The sequence below is a fragment of the Oncorhynchus mykiss genome, chromosome 27, assembly GCF_013265735.2.
Source record: "Oncorhynchus mykiss isolate Arlee chromosome 27, USDA_OmykA_1.1, whole genome shotgun sequence".
Taxonomy (NCBI): Eukaryota; Metazoa; Chordata; class Actinopteri; order Salmoniformes; family Salmonidae; genus Oncorhynchus; species Oncorhynchus mykiss.
In genome coordinates, this window is record NC_048591.1 from 20,840,890 (window position 1) to 20,867,081 (window position 26,192).

The following is a 26,192-nucleotide window of genomic DNA, read 5'->3' on the forward strand; positions in this document are numbered from 1 at the left end:
TCCTGTATTTATTCATGTCTGGGCTGCACTGTGATTGCTTCCTAGCCACAATGTAGGCTATGTCTTCAGTCATTGAATAAACTATAATGTCGTAAACCCTTTGATTCTATTTTGCCCATTCAGATTCAAGCAGTCATGATTTGTGACACCAAACAGTGTGCAGCAGAATCATGCATACCAATAATAATCACCTTTGGTGTTTGAGTATCTTGGAATTTCTGTCTACAGGCTTTGACGACCGCTTGGATGATGATGATATTGATCTCATTGAGGAGAATTTGGGAGTAAAAGTGAAAAGGGTAAATATTCCGATGCCATTATGACAAGCAAAATGAATTGTCATCATGGACACTGTATAACACACAGCGGAGGTCTCGTGTCTTGTCCCATGGTCCCACTCTAAAAATACTATGTAAAAGTAGATTGACTAAAATGTTTTCCTGATATCTCTACTCCTTCCTTATCATCATAAACAGCAAAAGTTCCGTCGTTTGCGAGACATGTCGGATGATGAGGATGAGGAGGGAGATGAAGATGTCAGGGAGGCCCATGAGAAGGACATGATAGCGGATGAGATCTTCATGGGGACGGGAGCGGATGAGGGTGAGGCATTGGATGTGCCTTTGCATCCCGGGGAGGATGAGGAGGAGGACGATGAAGAGTCTGGTATGAAACATTTTAGTTTCTTCATCTATAAACAGTCGAGTTGTTTTGAGTTAGCCATTTGAAAATATTTGAGTCATAGTGTTTTTTTTTTTTTTTCCTCAGATATCGATGACTTTATTGTGGATGATGACGGACAGCCCTTGAAAAAACCCAAGTGGAGGAAGAAGCTGCCAGGATATACTGATGCGTAAGTGATTCTGACATTTAATTTAATCACTTAGATCCCAATTTGCAGTAGCCTCTCCACCTGAAAGCTTACCCGAAAGTAAAAAGTCCTATTTGTGCAATGGAATTTGATATGGTAGATGTTTCCCAAATGGCACCCTATTCCCCAATGGGCCCTGGTCAAAAGTAGGGCACTATAATAGAGTGCCATTTGGGACACTGGCATGTTTATCTGTACTCACATGCAGTATTTAGTACTGAGCACCACTGCCTTTTTACAGAGCCCTTCAGGAGGCCCAAGAGATATTCGGAGGGGACTTTGACTTTGCCGAGTTTGACACTGAAGCCTATGAAGATGCTGAGGAGGAGGAGGAGGATGCAGATGAAGAGTCATGGGACCGGCCCAAGAAGCAGGCCAAGAAGAGGGTGGGTCGACGCAGTATCTTTGAGATCTATGAGCCTAGCGAGCTGGAGAGCAGTCACATGACGGACCAGGACAACGAGATCCGCTCCACTGACATGCCAGAGAGGTTCCAGGTGTGTATACTTCTATAGTGTGCGTCCCAAATGGCACTCGAATCCTATGGGCTCTGGTCAAAAGTAGTGCACTATATAGGGAATAGGGTGCACAGTCACAGTCATAGTCATTGGGACACGTGAGCACCTGAAACTCACCTATAACAGTTATGTGCTTGACGCTGTAGACTTTTTCATTTCTTCAGCCAGAATTTCTGGGGACCACATTTTTTTCACAATAATTTTGCATGAACCCACCCCAAAAATGACACAACCTTAAAATCGGTACATTTTGATTTTTACATAAACAAATCACCTTCAATTCATGACATTTGCATCTCTTATCAAAATGAAATGAAACGAATAAATACATTTACTAAATAAAATAAATAAATGATAATTATCTTTCTCAAAAACTTTTGCATATTGTCCCATACAATTTTATTTATCCATTATTTTACCTGACTGAGAACACATTCTCATTTGCGGCAACAACCTGGGGAATAGTTACAGGGGAGAGGAGGGGGATTAATGAGCCAATTGTAAACTGGGGATTATTAGGTGACTGTAATGGTTTGAGGGCCAGATTGGGAATTTAGCCAGGACACCGGGGTTAACACCCCTACTCTTACGATAAGTGCCTTGGGATCTTTAATGACCTCAGAGAGTTAGGACACCCGTTTAACGTCCCATCCGAAAGACGGCACCCTACATAGGGCAGTGTCCCCAATCACTGCCCTGGGGCATTAGGATATTTTTTAGACCAGAGGAAAGAGTGCCTCCTACTGGCCCTCCAACACCATTTCCAGCAGAATCTGGTCTCCCATCCAGGAACTGACCATGACCAACCTTGTTTAGCTTCAGAAGCAAGCCAGCAGTGGTATGCATGGTGGTATGCTGCTGGCAAATAATAATCTATACTCTTAATTCTTTCACTGTAGTTCCCCTGCGACCGTGACTTTGAATACCACTGACTTTGAATACCACCGACTTTGAATACCACTACTGTAGCCCATACCCCTTTCTATGTGTGTGGTCTTGTTGTTTTTAGTTACGCTCCACTCGTGTGAAGCCAGCAGAGGATGATGAGCTGGAACAGGAGGCTGAGTGGATCTATAGGAATGCCTTCTCTACTCTCACCATCTCCATGCAGGTACTGGAGTGAGGATATTTTAGCTAGGTATCATAATACGATTAGTTAAAGCTGATGCTACAGTCTAGGTCTGTTTTTAAAATGCTTGTGTTTTAAAAAAAATCTAATATTCTGTGTTTTCAGGAGAACGCAGACTATTTGGACAGAGGTCCAACCACTACTTTCAGCAGAAAAGGCCCCAGCACCATCCAGAAGATTAAAGAGGCTTTGAATTTCATGAGAAACCAACACTTTGAGGTACTACACAGTCCTTCTAGCACTGTCGGTAAAGTTGAGTTCTTCCATATAATTTTTCACAGTTAATACAACTGTCTTCATTGTTTCACCTCTAGGTTCCGTTTATAGCGTTCTACAGGAAAGAGTATGTAGAGCCTGAACTCAATATCAATGATCTGTGGAAGGTTTGGCAGTGGGATGAGAAGGTAATATACTGTAGCATTGGATTTTGGTTAACTTTAACCCTTCATTTATTCTCTCTGTTTAATTACTGTTTAATGTGGGACTTTCTTTCCTCCTCAGTGGACCCAGCTGAAAACCCGCAAACAGAACCTAAGACGCCTGTTCCAGAAGATGCAGGGATACCAGTTTGAACAGATCTCAGCTGACCCAGATAAGCCACTGGCTGATGGCATTCGACCACTAGACACTTCAGATTTAGAGAGGTAAGGCTTATCATGTCAAACATGTTTGTAAATAAGCCTTGTCTGAGCCAGAACAGCCCATCTCCTGTTTCTGTAGTGAGGCAACTTGATGTACAAGTACACCCCTTGGACAGTACGCTAGTCATGTTATGACACCTTTATTATCTTTGTTGTATCTGAATGCATACCTGATTATGTTTTTTGACAAGGTTGAAGGATGTCCAGTCTAGTGATGAACTGGGCGACGTCTACAACCATTTCCTGCTGTACTATGGCCGAGATATTCCAAAGATGCAGAATGCAGCCAGGTCCAGCAAGAAAAAGATGAAGAAGATCAAAGTGGATGAAGATGGTACGATTTAGATTATATATTGTAAGATAGGGAAAGCACCTTTACCCTCACCAGAGTAATTATCATGTATTCTGTTCGCAGGTAATGAGCAGGAAGTAGAGGAGGAGGAAGAGGAAGAAGAGGAGCAGTCAAAGGGGACAGACCTGAAGCTTGCATCTCGCAGGGATATGTACAGCATCTGCCAGTGTGCAGGACTGGGTGAGTGCTTTATCATGTGTGTCCAGTAGGCGTCACTATCAGCACCTATTACAGACAGATTTGTGTGCTATACAGTACATCTTCAGGGCTATACAGTTAGCTTGTGATAATACAAACACTTGCGAAATAATGTGTGACTGGAAAACTGTGACTAGTGTACTTTAACAGAGTTTGCTAATCGAAGTGCACTTCCTGTATCACGAACCAATTGTATTTGCAACGGTTTTTGAGTCCACCATTTAAAGGGTTCTCTCATCAGATGGCCTGGCCAAGAAGTTTGGTCTGACTCCAGAGCAGTTTGGAGAAAACCTACGTGACAGTTACCAGCGTCACGAGACGGAGCAGTTTCCTGCTGAGCCCATGGAGCTGGCTAAGGACTACATCTGCAGGTTAACCGGCGACTCATTATTGCACTGTATACAGAATACACTTTAATATTAAGATAACCCAACCATTTTAGCAGTAACAGAGTTGGTGTTGAGAGGTGAAAATGCAAACTTGTACATGGCTGCATCTCAAGTCGCACCATTAGAGATACAAACCTATACCTTCCACAATACTACTAATAGTATGTTCTCTCTGCCTGTGCAGCCAGTTCAGCACAGCGGAGGCAGTACTGGAGGGGACTCGCTACATGGTCGCCATGCAGATCGCCCGGGAGCCTCTAGTCAGACATGTGCTCCGACAGACGTTCCAGGAAAGAGCCAAGATCAACATCAAACCCACCAAGAAGGGAAAGAAGGTATACACCATCTATTTGCAATAGGGTTGAAAAATCACGGAAACATTCGGAAAATTCCCAGGTTTTCCAGAAATCCTAGTTGGAAGAAATCCTTTATCCTTCTACCAGGAATTCCTGGGAATTTGTGAAAGTTACATGTATTTTCCAACCCTATTCTGCAAATTACCTCCACTTATTTGTTTGTTGTATTAGTGGTTTATTTAGGTCTTTCATGGGATATACAATACCTTCAGAGGCGTCAGGTAGCCTAGCGGTTAGAGTGTTGGGACTGTAACCACAAGGTTGCTTGTTTGAATCCCTGAGCCGGCAAGGTGGAAGATCTGCTGTTCTGCCCTTTAGCAAGGCAGTTAACTCCCACAACAACTGTTCCTCTGACTCAGAGTGGTTGGGTTAAATGCGGAAGACACATTTTGGTTGAATGGGTTCAGTTGTGCAACTGACTAGGTATCCCCTTTCCCTATTCACACCCCTTGACTTTTTCCACATTTTGTTTTGTTACAGTCTGAAACATCCTTGAGATGTCACTACAACTTGTTTGGAGTCTACCTATGGCCAATTCAATTGTTTGGACATGATTTAGAAAGAAACTCACCTGTCTACAGTGCACTCTCCGAAGATTAAATCTTGGTTTCATCAGACCAGATAATCTTGCTTCTCATGGTCAGAGTTCTTTAGGTGAATTTTGGAAAACTCCAAGCGGGCTGTCGTGCCTTTTACTGAGGAGTGGCTTCCGTCTGGCCACTATCATAAAGGCCTGATTGGTAGAGTGCTGCAGAGATGGGAGAACCTTCCAGCAGGATCACCATCTCCACAGAGGAACTCAGGAGCTCTGTCAGAGTGACCATCGGGTTCTTGGTCACCTCCCTGACCAAGGTCCTTCTCTCCCAATTGCTCAGGTTGGCTCGGCGGCCAGCTCTAGGAAGAGTGTTGGTGGTTCCAAACTTATTTCATTTAAGAATGATGGAGGCCACTGTGTTCTTGGGGACCTTCAATGTTGCAGACATGTTTTAGTACCCTTCCCCAGATCTGTGCCTTGACACAATCCTATCTCGCAGCTCTACGGACAATTCCTTCAACCACATGGCTTGGTTTTTGCACTGACATGCACTGTCAACGCTGGGACCTTATTTAGACAGGTGTGTTCCTTTCCAAATCATGTCCAATCAATTTAATTTACCATAAGTGGACTCCAATCAAGTTGTTGAAACATCTTAAGGATGATCAATAGAAACAGGATGCACCTGAGCTCAATTTCGAGTCTCATAGCAAAGGGTCTGAATACTTATGTAAATAAGGTATTTCAGTTTAACATTTTTTTATACATTTGCATAAGAGGTGCTGAAGGACCTGTCTGACATAAAGAACAGGAAAAAAACAGGATGTCGTCAAGGTACACGAACACAAACCGGTTTAGCATGTCCCGAAGCACATCATTGACCAAAGCCTGGAAAACAGTGAGGGCGTTGGTGAGTCCAAATGGCATGACCTGGTACTCATAATGTCCACTGGCTGTGTTGAAGGCTGTCTTCCACTCATCCCCCTCACGTATCCGAACCAGGTGGTAGGTATTTCAAAGGTCCAACTTGGAAAATATGGTGGCCCCCTGGAAAGGTTCAAATGCCGAGGAGAGGAAGGGGATAACGATTCTTGACAGTAATGTCATTAAGTCCCCGGTAGTCAATGCATGGACGCAGGGTCTTGTCCTTCTCCACAAAGAAAAACCCTGCACCGGGCAGGAGATGCAGATGGACGGACGGCTCCAGTGGCCAGAGACTCCTCTATGTACTCCTCCATAGCTTTGGTCTCTGGTCCAGACAGAGAATACAATCGACCCCGAGGTGGTGTAGTGCTTGGGAGAAGATCAATGGCACAATCATAAGGACGGTGCGAGGGAAGGGAAGTAGCACGTGCCTTACTGAAAACTTCTAGGAGTTCATGGTATTCTGTGGGGATAGCAGAGACATCCACAGTCTTGCTAACATCATGAGGAAGACGATGTGAGGAAGGCTGTGCTGCTTGAAGGCAGTGGGAATAGCAAAATGGGCTCCAACTCAGGATGGAGCTTGTGGTCCAGTCAATCACAGGATTGTGCTTTTGGAGCCAGGAAAATCCCAACATAACCGGAACATGGGGAGATGTCATGAGGAGGAACTGTATTGTCTCACTGTGGTCAATGAGCACTCGGAGAGACATAGATTGGTCTCACCACAGCACAAGAGCAAAAAGGGGTGTGCAGGTGATGGGAATTAGGGAACTCCCAGTCTGACTCCCCATAGTACTGGTACCCACTAAAGACAAGGGTTACCTAATAGGGCAGGTAGGTATAAAATGTCCTGCCCCTCCACAGTAAAGACAACAGTTACTGTTCATCCTCCGTGAGCGCTCCCAAAGTGATAGCCTAGTTCTTCGCAACTGCATAGGCTCAGGAGTATCCAACTCACCCGTCATAGATTCACGAGAGAGCTCGGGTGGCTTCGACTCCTCTCGGGAAGAGCTGCCTTCAGAAACTCCCGGATTCCATAGGAGAGGAACGCATCATATCGGGTGCACGAGTGTGCCCGAGACCAGACCTCCTCTCACTCTTGCTTTCCCTTAAGCGTCCATCAATTTTAATGGTTAAAGTGATAAGGAAGTCAAGGTCCACCGGCAGTTCCAGAGCAGCTAGCTCATCCTTAATCTCCTCAGATAATCCGTGCAGAAAAGTATTGAAAAGAGACTCCGGAATTCAGGCATTCTCGGCGGCCAATGTGCGAACTCACTATGGGAGTTGACTTAAGTCAAGCAGTTTGCTGGCCACCTTTCTCCCAGATACCGGAGACTCAAAAACTTCTCACCTCTGCCATGAATTCCTCCAAATGACAGATTGTTGTTCCCAAACTGCCGTAGCCCAGGAGAGCGCCCTTGGAGAGCCTCCAGGAGACAATAACGAGGACAGGTGAAACAGATCAGGGTGTGACATGCTGATAATGGGCCTCTGTATGCCTATGTGGATATTCCATTAAAAATCAGCCGCTTCTAGCTCCAATAGTCATTTACAACAAGAACAATGTCTACACTGTATTTCTGATCAATTTGATGTTATTTTAATGGACAAAAAAATCGCTTTTCTTTCAAAAACAAGGACATTTCGAAGTGACCCCAAACTTTTGAAACGTAGTATACATTCCAACAGGACAATGACCCCAAGCATACAGCCAAAGCAACGCTCGAATGGCTTCAGAACAAGAATGTGAAACCTTTTCATTGACTCATATTTTTACATTTAGTCATTTAGCGACTTACAGTTAGTGCATATATTAATATGTCGTGATCTAGTTTGAAGTACTCTACCAGACATGTATGTGGTCTAATCTCTCCTATAGGATGTGGATGAGGCCCATTATGGTTACTCCTTTAAGTATCTGAAAAACAAGCCTGTAAAGGAGCTGAATGGAGACCAGTTCCTCAAGATGTTCCAGGCAGAGGAAGAGGGCCTGCTCACCATAAACATCTGTATTGACCTGATTGGAGTGAAGGGGTGAGGGCTTTTTATTATAACATTGTGTAATAACATATTAATAACATTGTCAGCATCCCAAATGGCACCATATTCACTAAATAGTGCACTACGCTCTGGTCAAATTTAGTGCATTTATGTAGGGCGGCATTCCCACGTATCGTGCAATGCCGTCAGGGGTAAGCCAAATAAAAATGTGATTCACATTTTCAAACAGTCCATTTAGATTTTCCAACAGGGCTTTACATTTGGGTGATGTTTTTTTCTCGCCTGAGTAGCCTTGTTTCACTGCCAAAAATAAAAATAAACCATCTAGTGTTTCTTTGAAATAACAACACAATGTCAAACCTTTGCTCTTGCACAGAAATTTAGAAACTAAACATGCCAATTTGAAAAATAAACCACAGGAGTTTTTTGAGTGAGAACTAAGACGACTTTCGATTAGTAAAACATGTATAAAAGCAACAGATACCATTAATAAGAAGGGGCTAGAAGCGTCTTATATGGTGGCTAGGACAGACAAGCCCCTACTATTGTGGAGGACTTCATTCTTCCTGCTGCCGCAGATATGGCTGGGAAAATGCTTAACACAAGCTTACGGATAATGTCAAATGTGATATAGCAAAGCACATGAGTGAGTTGGGTGCGCAATTACGAAGGTACTTTCCCGAAATGGACCACACAACTGGATTCATTATCCCTTTCATTCCCTGCCTCCAGTCCACTTACCGATATCTGAACAAGAGAGCCTCATCAAAATGGCACCAAGCAGTTCTGTGCAAATGTAATTTATTTTGAAGCCACTGACAGATTTATGGATAGGGCTGCATTCAGAGTATCCTGCCTTGGCAAATAGCTCTGTTAAGACACTGATGCCCTTTGCAACCACATACCTATGTGAGAGTGGATTCTCGGCCCTCACTAGCATGAAGACTGAGACTCTCTTCAATACAACCCAACATTGCAGAGTTATGTGCATCCTTTCAATCACACCCTTCTCATTAACCTGTGGTGAGTTTTTTACAATTGTTGATGAACAAATAAGGATTTATATGTAAGATGGCTAAATAAAGAGCAAAATTATTGATTATTTTTATTTGTGCCCTGGTCCTATAAGAGCTCTTTGTCACTCCCCACGAACCGGATTGTGACAAAAACTCACACTCATTCTTATGTTTAATAAATGTATTATATAGTGTGTGTGTGGCAGGCTTACAATGATGGCAAAAAACAACATTTGAGAATGTGCTGACCCTGGTGCTAGAGGGGGTCCGCAGCTGGAGGTTGAATGTTTGAAGGGGTACGGGACTATAAAAAGTATGGGAACCACTGATGTAGGGTACCATTTGCAACGCAGGTTCTGAGCTTGTGTAATAACATATTAATATCATGAAATAACCATTAATAACATGTAATAACATATTAATACCATGTAATAACATATTCCAAAATGTGTTCTTTTTACATGTATACTGTCCTGAATCAGTCAAGTATCGATGATATCACTATGTTTGTTGAGCAGGTACGGAGGTGACCAGGCGTACTATGAAGAGATAAAGCAGTTTTACTACAGAGATGAGTTCAGCCACCAGGTTCAGGAGTGGAACAGACAGCGCACTCTGGCCATTGAACGATCCCTCAAACAGTTCCTTTACCCGCAGATGGCGAAAGAGCTGAAGAACAAACTTATTGCAGAAGCAAAGGAGAACATCATTAAGGTACTCCTCCCCCCCGCTTCCCCCCTCACACGCACACACACCCAAGGATACATCTTCTGCAGCAGCATCTATTGTGATATATTGTGAAGACATTACCTCAACATTTAAACTTCTTATTTTCTTTACTTTGATGTGACGTCATTGCTACTGTGGTATTGATGACTTATTTTCTTATTCTGGTATTGACTTTCCAAAGCAGGCGGCTCAGAGCATTGATGTATGTTGAGCCTGCTACAGTGTTGTGATAGTGGTTGCCCGCCCCTCAGGCCTGCAGCAGGAAGCTGTATAACTGGCTGAAGGTGGCGCCCTATCGGCCTGACCAACAAGTGGAGGAGGAGGATGAGGAGCTCATGTCTGAGGCCCACGGCAAAGGAATCCGCGTGCTGGGAGTGGCCTTCTCATCCAGCAGGTAGAGTAATACACACTGTCTCTGACTTCACTTTGTTTGTGTCCCAAATTTCACCCTAGTCCCTATGTAGTGCACAACTTTTGACTAGACCCTATGTGCCTCTGGGCAAAAGTAGTGCACCATATAGGGAATAGGGTCTCTCTAACTGTCTCAAATGAACTGCCAATATGCCAACATTCCATTCAATCAATAGATGTGGTAAGAGGTCGATGGAACGCAGACCGTGGGGGATAGAAGGACACCGGATTGGCGCACATTCCACAAATCTGATCAATCAAAATGGATATTTGTCAAGTCTGGCCCACAATATGGTTACTAAAGTCCAATTTGGATATATTTGGCTGTTTTCACTGCATAACATTTAGATGTAGTTCCTTCTCAGATTTAGAAGTATTGAGTGACTGCTATGCTAACTCCCTTTGTATAAGCTGGTAGCATTTTTTAAATTCTTTATTTAACTAGGCAAGTCAGTTAAGAACAAATTCTTATTTTCAATGACGGCCTAGGAACAGTGGCCTTGTTCAGGGGCCAAATGACAGATTTTTACCTTGTCAGCTCGGGGATTCGATCTTGCAACCTTTCGGTTACTAGTCCAGCTCTCTAACCACTAGGCTACCTGCCAGCATAGCTTGCACAGAGAAGTGGTGTTAGTCAGTCTTTTTAACTGTAATGCAGTTGATTGGTGACCATGACACGTATAAACAATAGCCTAAATGTAGTCTAATTTTGCTGGAGGGCAATGAGGAGATTCAGGATCTTTTCCCGATGGCATCTTTCACGTTTCCATGGTATTTCCATTATTTTGGTTGAGTTCCATTGACCTCTTTACTGCATCTATGCAGTCAATCCACAGCCATACACTGGCTAAATCAGTTGATGATAGAACTTAGTCAAGTTGTAAATGCAACAAGTACTGATATTGTATCATACAGTATAATAGCACTCAAAGCTTTCCAAGAAAATACAAATTTTGACAATTACAGTCTGTTTGCATATATTTTAGTGGCTATTTATACAGAAAATGTGTATAAAACTGTATTTATAATTATATGAAAATATTTTGGGTTGACAATAATTCTATTACACAATTTTTTAAATATCACATGCCTTACTTTTGTTTTCCAAAGTATGCCTCTACTGCCATTCATTCGAATTAGACTGGTTTGGATTTCTCCCTGGCCAATATGGCTACCATTTTCAACCCATTCTGGAACATTGAGGGTTTATGACATAACCCCTCGAGAAATTTAATAAGAACTCTATGTTTGTGACATAGTTATTATTCACTGCAAACCTCTGTCTGTCTACAGAGACACCCCAGTGTTCTGTGCCCTGGTGAATGGTGACGGAGAGGTGGGGGATTTCCTCAGGCTTCCTTACTTCCTGAAGAGGAGGAACGCATGGAGGGAGGATGAAAGGGAGAAAAAGGTATATATAAAACCAAACCAAGTGTGAGTCCTAAATGGCACCCATTTACATGTTAGTCATTTAGCAGACGCTCTTGTCCAGAGCGACTTACAATTAGTGTAGTGAGTGCATACATTTTCATACTTTTTTTTTTCGTACCAAAGGGCTCCGGAAAGAAGTAGTGCACTCTGTAGGGAATTGGGTCCATTTGGGACACAGAGCAAGAGTTTTGAAGAAGCTCAGATAACCATACCATCCATTGTTGACCATATTTGTAGTAAATATTGTAATATTTGTCCTACCATACCTTTAGATCCACGATATTGAAACCCTGAAGAAGTTTCTGAACAGCAAGAAGCCTCACATCATCGCTATAGCTGGGGAGAACAGGTTTGCAACCCTCTCCTGGTTTCTTTCACCTGTGGCCTTCTTAGACTGCTGTTTGAAAAAGCTTACTAACATGACTGAGGTTGCATCCCAAACAGCACCCTATTCCCTATATAGTGCACTACTTGGGTACCATTTGGGATGCACATCCTGAACGTTTGTAATGTTCCCCCTCCACTCCCTGTGCAGGGACGCCCAGATGGTGATTGAGGACATTAAACGCACTGCCAGTGAGCTGGAGCAGGAGTCCTCCTTCCCCACCATCGGGGTGGAGCTGGTTGATAATGAACTGGCCATGCTCTACATGAACAGCAAGAAGTCAGAGGTCAAGTCCTGCCCTCATTTCCCAAACATGTTTTCTTTATTCTCACAAGGCATTTCCTAATTTCAATTTTCTCTACATTGGAGGTTTTCTACATACTGTACCTCCAGAAACTCTCTCTGAGTGGTCCACAATGTGGTTTTTAAATATGTAATATGTATTGCCAATGACTGAAATATTGTGGAGTGAGTGACAGTTAAATAGATTTTTCTCTTAACTCTACATACAGTACCAGTCATAAGTTTGGACACACCTACTCATTCAAGGGTTCTTCTTTCTTTTTACTATTTACTAGAATAATAGTGAAGACATCACAACAATGACATAACACATATGGAATCATGTTGTAACCAAAAAAGATTATTCACCTCCAGGCTGTGTAAGGGCTATTTGACCAAGAAGGAGTGTGATGGATGGCTGCATCAGATGACCTGGCCTCCACAATCACCCGACCTCAACCCAATTGAGATGGTTTTGGATGAGAAAAGCAGACAACAAGTGCTCAGCATATGTGGAAACTCCTTCAAGACTGTTGGAAAAGCATTCCAGGTGAAGCTGATTGAAAGAATGCCAAGAGTGTGCGAAGCTGTTATCAAGGCGAAGGGTGGCTACTTTGAAGAATCTCAAATATAACATATATTTTGATTTGTTTAGTTACTACATGATTCCGTATGTGTTATTTCATAGTTTTGATGTCTTCACTATTATTCTACAATGTAGAAAATAGTCAAATAAAGAAAAACCCTTGAATGAGTAGATGTGTCCTAACTTTTGACTGGTACTTTATTTTTCTATTTCTCCAATCCACAGGCAGATTTCCGGGACTACCCCCCTCTCCTGAGACAGGCTGTGTCTGTGGCCAGGAAGATCCAGGACCCCCTGGTGGAGTATGCTCAGGTGTGCAGCAGTGACGAAGACATCCTCTGCCTCAAGTTACACCCTTTGCAGGTACAGACTGAGTTCCAAATAGGACTTTGATTAACTTGTGTGGGATAGGGGGCAGCATTTTCACTTTTGGATGAATAGCTTGCCCAGAGTGAACTGCCTCCTACTTAGTCCCATATACTAATATATGCATATTATTAGTAGTATTGGATAGAAAACACTCTGAAGTTTCTAAAACTGTTTGAATGATGTCTGTGAGTATAACATAACTCATATGGCAGGCTTTTCTACAGACAATGAAATTCTCCGGTTGGAACATTATTGAACTTTTATGATTAAAACATCCTAAAGATTGATTCTATACTTAGTTTGACAAGTTTCTTCGACCTGTAATATAACTTTTTTTACTTTTCGGCCGACTGGACGAGAACGCGCTTTTGGATTTGTTTACCAAACGCCCTAACAAAAGAAGCTATTGGACATAAATGGACATAAATGATGGACATTATCGAACAAAACAAGCATTTATTGTGGAACTGCGATTCCTGGGAGTGCATTCTGATGAAGATCATCAAAGGTAAGTGAATATTTATAATGCTATTTATGAATAATGTTGACTACCCAACATGGCGGATATTTCTCTGGCTGGTTTGGGCTCTGAGTGCCGTTCTCAGTGTTTTTGAAATCTGACACAGCGGTTGCATTAAGGAGAAGTGTATCTATATTTCCATGTCTAACAATTGTATTTTCATCGACATTTCTAATGAGTATTTCTGTAAAATGATGTGGCTCTCTGCAATATCACCGGATGTTTTTGGAACTAGTGAACGTAACGCTCCAATGTATACTGAGATGTTTTTATATAAATATGCACTTTATCGAACAAAACATATATGCATATATGGGGGGGGGGGGGGGGGGGGGGGATGGGGGGGGGGGTGGCCTACAAGCCACTGATGCAGACCTTTTGAAACGTCTACATTTTTTTTTTTTTAAGTATAATAAATCCATTTAATATAGCCCTCACAATCACAATAAATCCATTATTTATTTTAAACAGGTCTTAAGAAACATGTTATAAAGAAAATGTTGTCTATTTCAGAAGAACAGAATAGCATACTCTAAAATGTCCGTATGTTATGCCCTGATCTAGCTATGCCATATGGCAACCGCAGACTGTGTGTACGGCGTCGTGTGGGTGAGCGGTATTCTGATGTCAACATTGTGAACAGAGTGCCCCATGGTGGCGGTGAGGTTATGGTATGGGCAGGCATAAGCTACGGACAACAAACACAATACCATTTTATCGATTGGCAATTTCAATACACAAAAACACCGCAACAAGATCCTGAGGCCCATTTTTTTCAAGGTATCTGTTCCCAGTCATGTGAAATCCATAGATTAAGGCCTAAGGAATTTATTTCAAATGAACATTAACTCAGTAAAATCATTGAAATTGTTGCAACAAAAAAAGCAATGAGGGTGATGCAACAGATCAGAATGTTTATCTTAACTTTTTTAAACTATCAGGCTATTTCTTCACATTATAAGTGCAGCAATGCGCACACGGCAGTAAGCACAAATATTCCAAAATCAATTAGCGGGAAAACATTGTTCTCAAAAGTGACCTCAAATGAGATTATGGATGTAATGCTTTATTATAAAGGTGCATATTTATGGTGAAACTTATCTTCCCTAAACTTGAAACTCACGCACCCACTTTGTATACCAGTAAGGCTCTACACCAGTTGTAAAGCGGATTAATGTGCTTAATTTTAAGAAGTAATTTGGTCACTTAAATTGTGATACAAACCTTATCAAAACATATAGGCTTATGGGCTAGACTACATGAGGTGTGCGACTATGATTTGAAAAGGTCACACAGAAAAAAGGCATGTGCTGTTTCTTGCCTTTACTGCACACGCTGGGCATCATTCACAAGTGATAATCCATCATTCACAAGTGATAATACATCATTCACAAGTGATAATATATAATTCACAAGTGGCGTAGCAGTCAGGCGTCTTTGTCTTCATCTTGTCGTGTCCCGTGTATATATCTTTATATATTTTTATATATTTTTTCTTTGCATATATTTTTTATATATTTCAACCCGCCTCACCCAATGTGGTATAGATCTGCTATTTTCTTTACTTTAGAACCGGAACCCCCAACAGAAGCTAGCTACTAGCTAGTAGTCAGCTAGCCACTGCTAGCGATCATCAGCTAACCTTTAGCCCGGACAACTCCTGCCAGTCTGCACAGCGCGTTTCAACCCAGAGCTTATCGGACTTATTTTTCTCCATACAGTGCCTTGCGAAAGTATTCGGCCCCCTTGAACTTTCCGACCTTTTGCCACATTTCAGGCTAAAAAACATAAAGATATAAAACTGTATGTTTTTGTGAAGAATCAACAACAAGTGGGACACAATCATGAAGTGGAACGACATTTATTGGATATTTCAAACTTTTTTAACAAATCAAAAACGGAAAAATTGGGGTGCAAAATTATTCAGCCCCCTTAAGCTAATACTTTGTAGCGCCACCTTTTGCTGCGATTACAGCTGTAAGTCGCTTGGGGAATGTCTCTATCAGTTTTGCACATCGAGAGACTGAAATTTTTTCCCATTCCTCCTTGCAAAACAGCTCGAGCTCAGTGAGGTTGGATGGAGAGCATTTGTGAACAGCAGTTTTCAGTTCTTTCCACAGATTCTCGATTGGATTCAGGTCTGGACTTTGACTTGGCCATTCTAACACCTGGATATGTTTATTTTTGAACCATTCCATTGTAGATTTTGCATCATTGTCTTGTTGGAAGACAAATCTCCGTCCCAGTCTCAGGTCTTTTGCAGACTCCATCAGGTTTTCTTCCAGAATGGTCCTGTATTTGGCTCCATCCATCTTCCCATCAATTTTAACCATCTTCCCTGTCCCTGCTGAAGAAAAGCAGGCCCAAACCATGATGCTGCCACCACCATGTTTGACAGTGGGGATGGTGTGTTCAGCTGTGTTGCTTTTACGCCAAACATAACGTTTTGCATTGTTGCCAAAAAGTTCCATTTTGGTTTCATCTGACCAGAGCACCTTCTTCCACATGTTTGGTGTGTCTCCCAGGTGGCTTCTGGCAAACTTTAAACAACACTTTTTATGGATATCTTTAAGAAATGGCTTTCTTCTTGCCACTCTTCCATAAAGGCCAGATTTGTGCAATATACGACTGATTGTTGTCCTATGGACAGAGTCTCCCACCTCAGCTGTAGATCTCTGCAGTTCATCCAGAGTGATCATGGGCCTCTTGGCTGCATCTCTGATCAGTCTTCTCCTTGTATGAGCTGAAAGTTTAGAGGGACGGCCAGGTCTTGGTAGATTTGCAGTGGTCTGATACTCCTTCCATTTCAATATTATCGCTTGCACAGTGCTCCTTGGGATGTTTAAAGCTTGGGAAATCTTTTTGTATCCAAATCCGGCTTTAAACTTCTTCACAACAGTATCTCGGACCTGCCTGGTGTGTTCCTTGTTCTTCATGATGCTCTCTGCGCTTTTGACAGACCTCTGAGACTATCACAGTGCAGGTGCATTTATACGGAGACTTGATTACACACAGCTGGATTGTATTTATCATCATTAGTCATTTAGGTCAACATTGGATCATTCAGAGATCCTCACTGAACTTCTGGAGAGAGTTTGCTGCACTGAAAGTAAAGGGGCTGAATAATTTTGCACGCCCAATTTTTCAGTTTTTGATTTGTTAAAAAAGTTTGAAATATCCAATAAATGTCGTTCCACTTCATGATTGTGTCCCACTTGTTGTTGATTCTTCACAAAAAAATACAGTTTTATATCTTTATGTTTGAAGCCTGAAATGTGGCAAAAGGTCGCAAAGTTCAAGGGGGCCGAATACTTTCGCAAGGCACTCTATCTCCGGATTCATACCGCAAGCTCTTCACCTCTTCACCTGGATCATCGCAGCTAGCTAGCTGCTATCCGATTGGCTTATCCTGGCTAACGTCTCTATCCTGAAGCAACCCCTGCTGATCCATCACAACTGGTCTGCCGATGTAACTGCATGAGGGGGCTACAACAGACTTCTTCGGTCGCAACGTCCCTCTAAGGCCCTTCTGCTAGCCTGCTATCCCCGGCCCGCTAGCTGTCTGAATCGCCGTGTCTCCAGCCCGCCCAGCTCCTCACTGGACCCTGTGATCACTCGTCTACGCATGCCTCTAACTAATGTCAATATGCCTTGTCCATTGCTGTTTTGGTCAGTGATTATTGTCTTATTTCACCGTAGAGCCTCCAGCCCTGCTCAATATGCCTCAGCTAACCCTCTTGTCCCACCTCCCACACATGCGGTGACCTCACCTGGTTTAATTGATGTCTCTAGAGACAATACCTCTCTCATCATCACTCAATGCCTAGGTTTACCTCCACGTTGTCTGTACATTATGCCTTGAATCTATTCTTCCGCGCCCAGAAACATGCTCCTTTTACTCTCTGTTCCGAAACGTACTAGACGACCAGTTCTTATAGCCTTTAGCCGTACCCTTATCCTACTTTTCCTCTGTTCCTCTGGTGATGTAGAGGTTAATCCAGGCCCTGCAGTGCCTAGCTCCACTCCCATTCCCCAGGCGCTCTCATTTGTTGACTTCTGTAACCGTAAAAGCCTTGGTTTCATGCATGGTAACATTAGAAGCCTCCTCCCTAAGTTTGTTTTATTCACTGCTTTAGCACACTCTGCCAACCTAGCCGTGTCTGAATCCTGGCTTAGGAAGGCCACCAAAAACCTGAAATTTCCATCCCCAACTATAACATTTTCCGACAAGATAGAACTGCCAAAGGGGGCGGAGTTGCAATCTACTGCAGAGATAGCCTGCAGAATTCTGTCTTACTATCCAGGTCTGTGCCCAAACAATTTGAGCTTCTAGTTTTAAAAATCCACCTTTCCAGAAACAAGTCTCTCACCGTTGCTGCTTGCTATAGACCACCTTCTGCCCCCAGCTGTGCCCTGGACACCATATGTGAATTGATTGAGTTCGTGCTGTTAGGTGACCTAAACTGGGACATGCTTAACACCCCGGCCATCCTACAATCTAAGCTTGATGCCCTCAATCTCACACAAATTATCAATGAACCTACCAGGTACAACCCCAAATCCGTAAACACAGGAACCCTCCTAGATATCATCCTAACCAACCTGCCCTCCAAATACACCTCTGCTGTCTTCAACCAGGATCTCAGCGATCACTGCCTCGTTGCTTGCATCCGTAATGGGTCTGCAGTCAAACAACCCTCTAAGGGGTCACCCTTCATCACTGTCAAATGCTCCCTAAAACACTTCAGCGAGCAGGCCTTTCTAATCGACCTGGCCTGGGTATCCTGGAAGTATATTGACCTCATTCCGTCAGTTGAAGATGCCTGGTTATTCTTTAAAAGTGCTTTCTTCACAATCTTAAATAAGCATGCTCCATTCAAAAAATGTAGAACCAGGAACAGATATACCCTGTGGTTCACTCCAGACCTGACTGCACTTGACCAGCACAAAAACATCCTGTGGCGTACTGCATTAGCATCGAATAGCCCCCGCGATATACAACTTTTCAGGGAAGTTAGGAACCAATATACACAGGCAGTTAGAAAAGCAAAGGCTAGCTTTTTCAAACAGAAATTTGCATCCTGCAGCACAAACTCCAAAAAGGTCTGGGACACTGTAAAGTCCATGGAGAAGAGCACCTCCTCCCAGCCGCCCACTGCACTGAGGCTAGGAAACATAAATAAATCCACGATAATTGAGAATTTCAATAAGCATTTTTCTACGGCTGGCCATGCTTTCCACCTGGCCACCCCTACCCTGGTCAACAGCCCTGCACCCCCCACAGCAACTTGCCCAAACCTCCCCCATTTCTCCTTCACCCAAATCAAGATAGCTGATGTTCTGAAAGAGCTGCAAAATCTGGACCCCTACAAATCAGCCGGGCTAGACAATCTGGACCCTCTCTAAAATTATCAGACAAAATTGTTGCAATCCCTATTACTAGCCTGTTCAACCTCTCTTTCGTATCATCTGAGATCCCCAAAGATTGGAAAGCTGCCCCGGTCATCCCCCTCTTCAAAGGGGGAGACACTCTAGAACCAAACTGCTACAGACCTATCCTGCCTTTCTAAGGTCTTCGAAAGCCAAGTTAACAAACAGATCACAGACCATTTCGAGTCCCACCGTACCTTCTCTGCTATGCAATCTGGTTTCAGAGCTGGTCATGGGTGCACCTCAGCCACGCTCAATGTCCTAAATGAAATCATAACCTCCACCGATAAGAGACAATACTGTGCAGCTGTATTCATAGACCTGGCCAAGGCTTTCAACTCTGTCAATCACCACATTCTTATAGGCAAACTCAATAACCTTAGTTTCTCAAATGACTGCCTCGCCTGGTTCACCAACTACTTCTCAGACAGAGTTCAGTGTGTCAAATCGGAGGGCCTGTTGTCCGGATCTCTGGCGGTCTCTATGGGGGTGCCACAGGGTTCAATTCTCGTGCCGACTCTTTTCTCTGTATACATCAATGATGTCGCTCTTGCTGCTGGTGATTCTCTGGTCCACCTCTACGCAGACGACACCATTCTGTATACTTCTGGCCCTTCTTTGGACACTGTTTTAACTAACCTCCAGACAAGCTTCAATGCCGTACTCTCCTTCCGTGGCCTCCAACTGCTCTTAAATGCAAGTAAAACTAAATGCATGCTCTTTAACCGATCGCTACCAGCACCTGCCCGCCCGTCCAGCATCACTACTCTGGACGGTTCTGACTTAGAATATGGGGACATCTACAAATAGGTGGATGGTTAGACTGTAAACTCTCCTTCCAGACTCACATTAAGCATCTCCAATCCAAAATTAAATCTAGAATCGGCTTCCTATTTTGCACCAAAGCATCCTTCACTCATGCTGCTAAACAAACACACCCTCGGAAAACTGACTGTCCTACCGATCCTTGACTTCGGCGTTGTCATTTACAAAATAGCCTCCAACACTCTACTCAGCAAATTGGATGCAGTCTATCACAGTGCCATCCATTTTGTCACCAAAGCCCCATATACTACTCACCACTTCAACCTGAATGCTCTCGTTGGCTGGCCCTCGCTTCATATTTGTCGCCAAACCCACTGGCTCCAGGTCATTTTTGCTAGGTAAAGCCCCACCTTATCTCAGCTCACTGGTCACCATAGCAGCACCCACCCGTAGCACGCGCTCCAGCAGGTATATTTCACTGGTCACCACCAATGCCAATTCCTCCTTTGGCCGCCTTTCCTTACAGTTCTTTGCTGCCAATGACTGGAACTAATTGCAAAAATCACTGAAGCTGGAGACTCATATCTCCCTCCCTAACTTTAAGCACCAGCTGTCAGAGCAGCTCACAAATCACTGCACCTGTGCATAGCCCATCTGTAAATAGCCCATCCATCTCCTAACTTTTTTTTGCTCTTTTGCACCCCAGTATCTCTATTTGCACATCATCATCTGCACATCTCTCACTCCAGTGTTTAATTGCTAAATTGTAATTATTTCGCCACTATGGCCTATTTATTGCCTTACCTCCCTTATCTTACCTCATTTGCACACACTGTATATAGACTTTAGTTTCCTATTGTGTTATTGACTGTATGTTTGTTTATTACATGTGTAACTCTGTTGTTGTTTGTGTCACACTGCTTTGCTTTATCTTGGCCAGGTCGCAGTTGTAAATGAGAACTTGTTCTCAACTAGCCTACCTGGTTAAATAAAGGTGAAATAAAATGTTAAAATGATATATAAATCACAAGTGATAATATCACCCATCAGACTATTCATAATTTAATATTGTCTTTACGTATGCTAATTAATATACTGAATGTGTGAAATTAGTTTTGATTTAGAATGGACCATTGTCATGCACCTGTATCAGAACAGAGACAGGGGGGGGGGAATATTGTAATCTATGCACTTAAATAGCAAATGGAGGACGCGTTTGTCATGGTTCATTTTCATTCCAGCCAGGTAGGCTATACACCTGTTGTAAAACAAAGCAATTTTCTTAATATTAGGTTAGTAGTATAGTAAGCCTAGCCTATAGAAAGCTGATGGGAACCTCTTTTTAATAGAAGCCATCAAAACTCTGTTTTCTCACGCAATTGAATAGCCTATAGATTACATTTTCGATTACATTTGCATTGATGCCAGAGTCATTAGATGGACAACAGAGTGCTGGGTTTGGTAGGCTACTAATGACCATCAGCAGCATTAGAGCTTGGAGAGGCCTAGTTACAATGACTAAATTATCACGTGGAATTTGACTGCTGTCGTGACTCAGGTCACCGTAACAGCCCTAGCTGTGATTGGTTAATAACCTATAATGTCAATGTATAAAATGGAGAGCACATTCTCAAAATGTAATGTGTTTAAAGAGTATATTGTTCCAAACACCAAGATGTTGTCTGTAACATGTACGGTTCACGGATCATAGGGTCTTACAGGAGGCAGGTATAGGTTTTAAAAAGGCCTAAAATGGTTCTAAAACAATGTTGTGATACAAATGTAAAAAGCATGTTAAACATCCTTCCTCCCAATTAAGTGTTCTGGGAATTCTCACAAAAAATCTGTAATAACATAAATATTTTTGGGCCATTCTGGAGTGGAATCACCCTAATGCAGTAGCAAGTCTAGTTGACTGTACATGATAATCATAGTCTGGTTTGAATCAAAGTCTGTGAATCAATGTGTCTGTAAAGAGTGAGTCTAACTGTTCTCTGTTTTCTTCCCACACAGGAGCATGTAGTGAAGGAGGACCTGCTGAATGCTCTGTACTGTGAGTTCATCAACCGGGTGAATGAAGTGGGTGTGGATGTGAACCGGGCCATGGCCCACCCCTACACCCAGAGCCTGGTGCAGTACGTCTGTGGCCTGGGGCCCAGGAAGGGATCCCACCTGCTCAGGGTAAGATATAGATCACATAAGGCATCTAGATTGCCAACATGTTAATGCAATGTAATTACAGTGTTACTACACAGATATAAAAGCAACAATATACCAAGTGTTACCAGATAGAATTGATTAATATACAGTAGCAGTATGTACCTATTTGTTTTTATTATTATAGTTTCTCAGTACTCTACTGCATTGGTTCCTCATTCAGGCCCCCCTTCCAGCATTGTGGAAAATCCCACTTCCCCACTTGCACTCGCGTCACATCTATTTCTATGGGCGCAAGCACTGTTCATGACACAAACTGTTCACACCCCTTTTGTTGGTGGAGAGAACATTTTGCAGGTTTAAAGTACATTTTCTGCAATTCTACACATTTTGTCATGTGGTCCAGAGAAGATTTTGCGGTTTTAAAGCAAATTTTCTCGCAATTCTATACATGTCTAATGAGTATTCATGTGATATTTGAATGACTCTAATATTACCACAAAATCTATAGGCAAAAAAACCTAGTTAGAAAACTTTATCTGACATGGGCAAGTTGATCTGGACATTTCTGACAAGTTATAAATAGCTCTCGAAGGTATGCAATGACTGACATGACAAGAGAATTCTGATGATGCACTACTCGAAATTGCACCTTTGGCATTCTACTATTACAACTTTCAAGAGTAAGTTTAAAGCCGGACCCTGTGCAACCCACAGTTTGGGAACCACTGCTCTACTGTATTGACATCTGAATAGATACTTTTACATGTACACTTATCCATCTCTGTTTCCAGATCCTGAAGCAAAATAACACTCGTCTGGAAAACCGCACTCAGCTGGTCACCATGTGTCACATGGGCCCCAAGGTCTTCATCAACTGTGCTGGTTTCATCAAGATTGACACAGCTTCACTTGGAGACAGGTCGGTCTCAGACCATTGGGCATGGTCATTCATGCAATACTGCAGAAAATTCCTGAGACTAAAAAACATATTTTGTTTTGAAATTTAACTCATAATAGTAACATTCACTACTACTTTTATTGATATCATCACACAGCCAATTCACTACATAGTGTCTTTCCCTACCTGCAGTACTGACTCCTATATTGAGGTTCTGGACGGGTCGCGGGTGCACCCAGAGACCTACGAGTGGGCAAGGAAGATGGCCGTGGATGCCCTGGAGTACGATGAGTCAGCGGAGGACGCCAACCCAGCCGGAGCACTGGAGGAGATCCTGGAAAACCCGGAGCGGCTCAAAGACCTAGACTTGGATGCCTTTGCTGAGGAGCTGGAAAGACAGGTCAGTGTGGGAGATGTAGGCTGCATCCCAGAAGTAGTGCACTATATAGGGAATAGGGTGCCATTTGGAACACATCCGTTGTCCTACTCTGGGTGGTTATGAAGAGCTTGGATCCTCTTCCTGATCTGAGGACATTGTAGTGCTCACTGTTTGAGACTCTCTGTGTCCACAGGGCTATGGTAACAAGGGCATCACCCTGTATGACATCCGTGCTGAGCTGAGCTGCAGGTACAAAGACCTGAGGTCCACCTACAGAGGACCTAACACAGAGGAGATCTTCAACCTGCTCACCAAGGAGACACCAGAGACCTTTTACATCGGTACGTAATGTTTCTTCTCAACCAGGGCCTTATTAATATCTCTTTCAAAATTATGGGTTAACACGCACACTACCAACCTTTTTTGGTGCAGGGAGTCACAGCCCCAATGTGGACATAGTAGAAAATATGTATAACTCCCTAATTGGTATCTCAACACTGTTTTCATGGTCTCGGTCTGTCTGTCTTCGTGGCTCTCTAGGTAAACTGATCACCAGTGTGGTGACAGGCATTGCTCATCGGCGCCCCCAGGGGGAGAGTTATGACCAGGCCATAAGGAATGATGAGACAGGTCTGTGGCAGTGTCCTTTCTGTCAGCAGGATAACTTCCCTGAGCTCAGCGAGGTGAGAATCTGATATGCTCCATATTCTGCTGCAATCTATACTTGCACACTGTGAGTGACAGCCCATCTGAAGAGTGGTGGGCTATCGGGTTTTAAGTTCCTAGATTATTGTTATTTGTTGCTATAGTTTTATTGACCACAGCTGTCTTTTTGATCAGCAAAGTCTGACATAGCCTCTGTTTTCTTTGGCAGGTGTGGAATCATTTTGACAGTGGCTCCTGCCCTGGCCAAGCTATTGGGGTCCGCTGTCGCATGGACAACGGAGTCACCGGTTTTATCCCTACCAAGTTCCTCAGTGACAAAGTGGTCAAGCACCCTGAAGAAAGGGTTAAGGTATCACTGTAGTTTCCCCCAAAATATCTCTCGATTTCAGTATAACTACCAGTCAATTATTAACACTTTATAAAAGTAACAACACTTTATAAGTCATATAACACTTTATAAGTCATATAACACTTTATAAGTCATATAACACTTTATAAGTCATATAACACTTTATAAAAGTAACAACACTTTATAAGTCATATAGCACTTTATAAAAGTAACAACACTTTATAAGTCATATAACACTTTATAAAAGTAACAACACTTTATAAGTCATATAGCACTTTATAAAAGTAACAACACTTTATAAGTCATATAACACTTTATAAAAGTAACAACACTTTATAAGTCATATAGCACTTTATAAAAGTCATAACACTTTAACTTGAACCTGCTGTAGGTGGGCATGACAGTGCACTGCAGGATCATGAAGATTGACATTGAGAAGCTCAGTGTGGATCTGACCTGTCGGACGTCAGACCTGTCGGATAAAAACAATGAGTGGAAGCTTCCCAAGGACACCTACTACGACTTTGACACTGAGACAGAGGATGTGAAGCAGGAGGAGGAGGCCAAGAAGAAACAGCAGAGAACAAGTGTGAACCTGTCTGAGATCTTACTGTACAACTCTAGATGGAGAACATAGCTGGAATTGATAAATGGATAAAATTACATTCTTGTTTCATCTTTTATTATTGGTTGATTTTGGTAATGGTAGTAAGAGTAGATTTTGGGCTAGTTTCCGGGACACAGATTAAGCCTAGTCCTGGAATAAGAAGCCTGGGCATTGAAAATGTTAAATTTAAAGTGTTTTTTAGTCGAGGACTAGGCTACATCTGTGGCTGGGAAACCAGGCCTAATAATATAATACCAAACGCTAAAATACATCTTTCCACTCCCTGTAGCCTACATCAAGAGGGTGATAGCCCACCCATCGTTCCATAACATCAACTTCAAGCAGGCAGAGAAGATGATGGAGTCCATGGACCAGGGAGATGTGATCATCAGGCCCAGCAGTAAGGGAGAGAACCACCTGACTGTTACTTGGAAGGTTGCTGATGGCATCTACCAGCACATTGACGTACGAGAGGAGGGCAAGGAGAATGCCTTCAGCCTGGGACATACCCTGTGGATCAACACTGAGGTCAGCTCCATTCACAGGCTTCTTCATTATGAAGCAGTATATGGCTGTATGAATTTAATTATGTGCGTCCAAAATGGCACCCTTTCCCTATATAATCTACAGAAGTAGTGCACTATTTAGGGAATAGGGCGCCATTTGGCATGAAAGCAATGTGTTTCACTAGTTTGTTTGACCTTTTTCTCAGGAATTTGAAGATCTGGATGAAATCACAGCCAGATACGTTCAACCAATGGCTGCGTTTGCTCGCGATCTACTTGGTCACAAGTATTTTCAAGAATGCAATGGTGGAGACCGAAAGGTAGGAACAAGGATATACTTTCTTTCAATTCACAGTATCATTGTGTATGAATGTGTATTTATGTGTGTATCAGCCTATCTGCCAGTGTGTGTGTGTGTTTGAGAGAGAGAGAATAAGAGTTTCAAAGAGACAGATGGGATAGAAACCTTTTCAATTCTCTTCGATTGATCATCAGCTGCCATCCCTGTTTTTTGAATTGCAGAAAATGGAGGAGGTCTTAGTGAAAAGCAAGAAGGAAAAGCCTACATTCATCCCCTACTATGTGTCTGCCTGTAGAGAGCTGCCAGGGAAGTTTCTGCTCGGTTACCAGCCCCGCGGAAAACCAAGGTTACCTCAGGACTGCCAACCACACTAGCCGCTGCCTTTGTCATTCAAAAAAACACCCATTCATACAATGTATGAAGTTGCATAGATATAGAAATGCTGGAGATGCACTTGGCTTCATTTTCTTTCATGTGTAATTGAC

General features: G+C 42.8%; 1 protein-coding gene across 2 annotated transcripts in view; it reads left to right on the top strand.

Annotated features, from left to right (window-relative positions):
- Positions 1-26,192, top strand: part of LOC110507751 (transcription elongation factor SPT6) — a 30,592-nt gene that overhangs the window by 1,194 nt on the left and 3,206 nt on the right. For both annotated transcript variants that reach the window (XM_021587961.2, XM_021587962.2), the window contains exons 4-32: positions 229-299; positions 477-666; positions 769-853; positions 1,113-1,368; positions 2,399-2,500; positions 2,624-2,737; positions 2,833-2,922; positions 3,020-3,162; positions 3,351-3,493; positions 3,575-3,691; positions 3,951-4,080; positions 4,283-4,433; positions 7,796-7,950; positions 9,452-9,647; positions 9,914-10,056; positions 11,367-11,484; positions 11,777-11,853; positions 12,040-12,175; positions 12,983-13,120; positions 21,855-22,022; positions 22,793-22,920; positions 23,092-23,299; positions 23,472-23,619; positions 23,819-23,961; positions 24,153-24,293; positions 24,685-24,880; positions 25,190-25,428; positions 25,613-25,726; positions 25,929-26,053. In XM_021587961.2, coding sequence (XP_021443636.2) covers positions 229-299; positions 477-666; positions 769-853; positions 1,113-1,368; positions 2,399-2,500; positions 2,624-2,737; positions 2,833-2,922; positions 3,020-3,162; positions 3,351-3,493; positions 3,575-3,691; positions 3,951-4,080; positions 4,283-4,433; positions 7,796-7,950; positions 9,452-9,647; positions 9,914-10,056; positions 11,367-11,484; positions 11,777-11,853; positions 12,040-12,175; positions 12,983-13,120; positions 21,855-22,022; positions 22,793-22,920; positions 23,092-23,299; positions 23,472-23,619; positions 23,819-23,961; positions 24,153-24,293; positions 24,685-24,880; positions 25,190-25,428; positions 25,613-25,726; positions 25,929-26,053 — 4,165 coding nt within the window. The remainder of the gene's footprint in view (positions 1-228; positions 300-476; positions 667-768; positions 854-1,112; positions 1,369-2,398; positions 2,501-2,623; positions 2,738-2,832; positions 2,923-3,019; positions 3,163-3,350; positions 3,494-3,574; positions 3,692-3,950; positions 4,081-4,282; positions 4,434-7,795; positions 7,951-9,451; positions 9,648-9,913; positions 10,057-11,366; positions 11,485-11,776; positions 11,854-12,039; positions 12,176-12,982; positions 13,121-21,854; positions 22,023-22,792; positions 22,921-23,091; positions 23,300-23,471; positions 23,620-23,818; positions 23,962-24,152; positions 24,294-24,684; positions 24,881-25,189; positions 25,429-25,612; positions 25,727-25,928; positions 26,054-26,192) is intronic.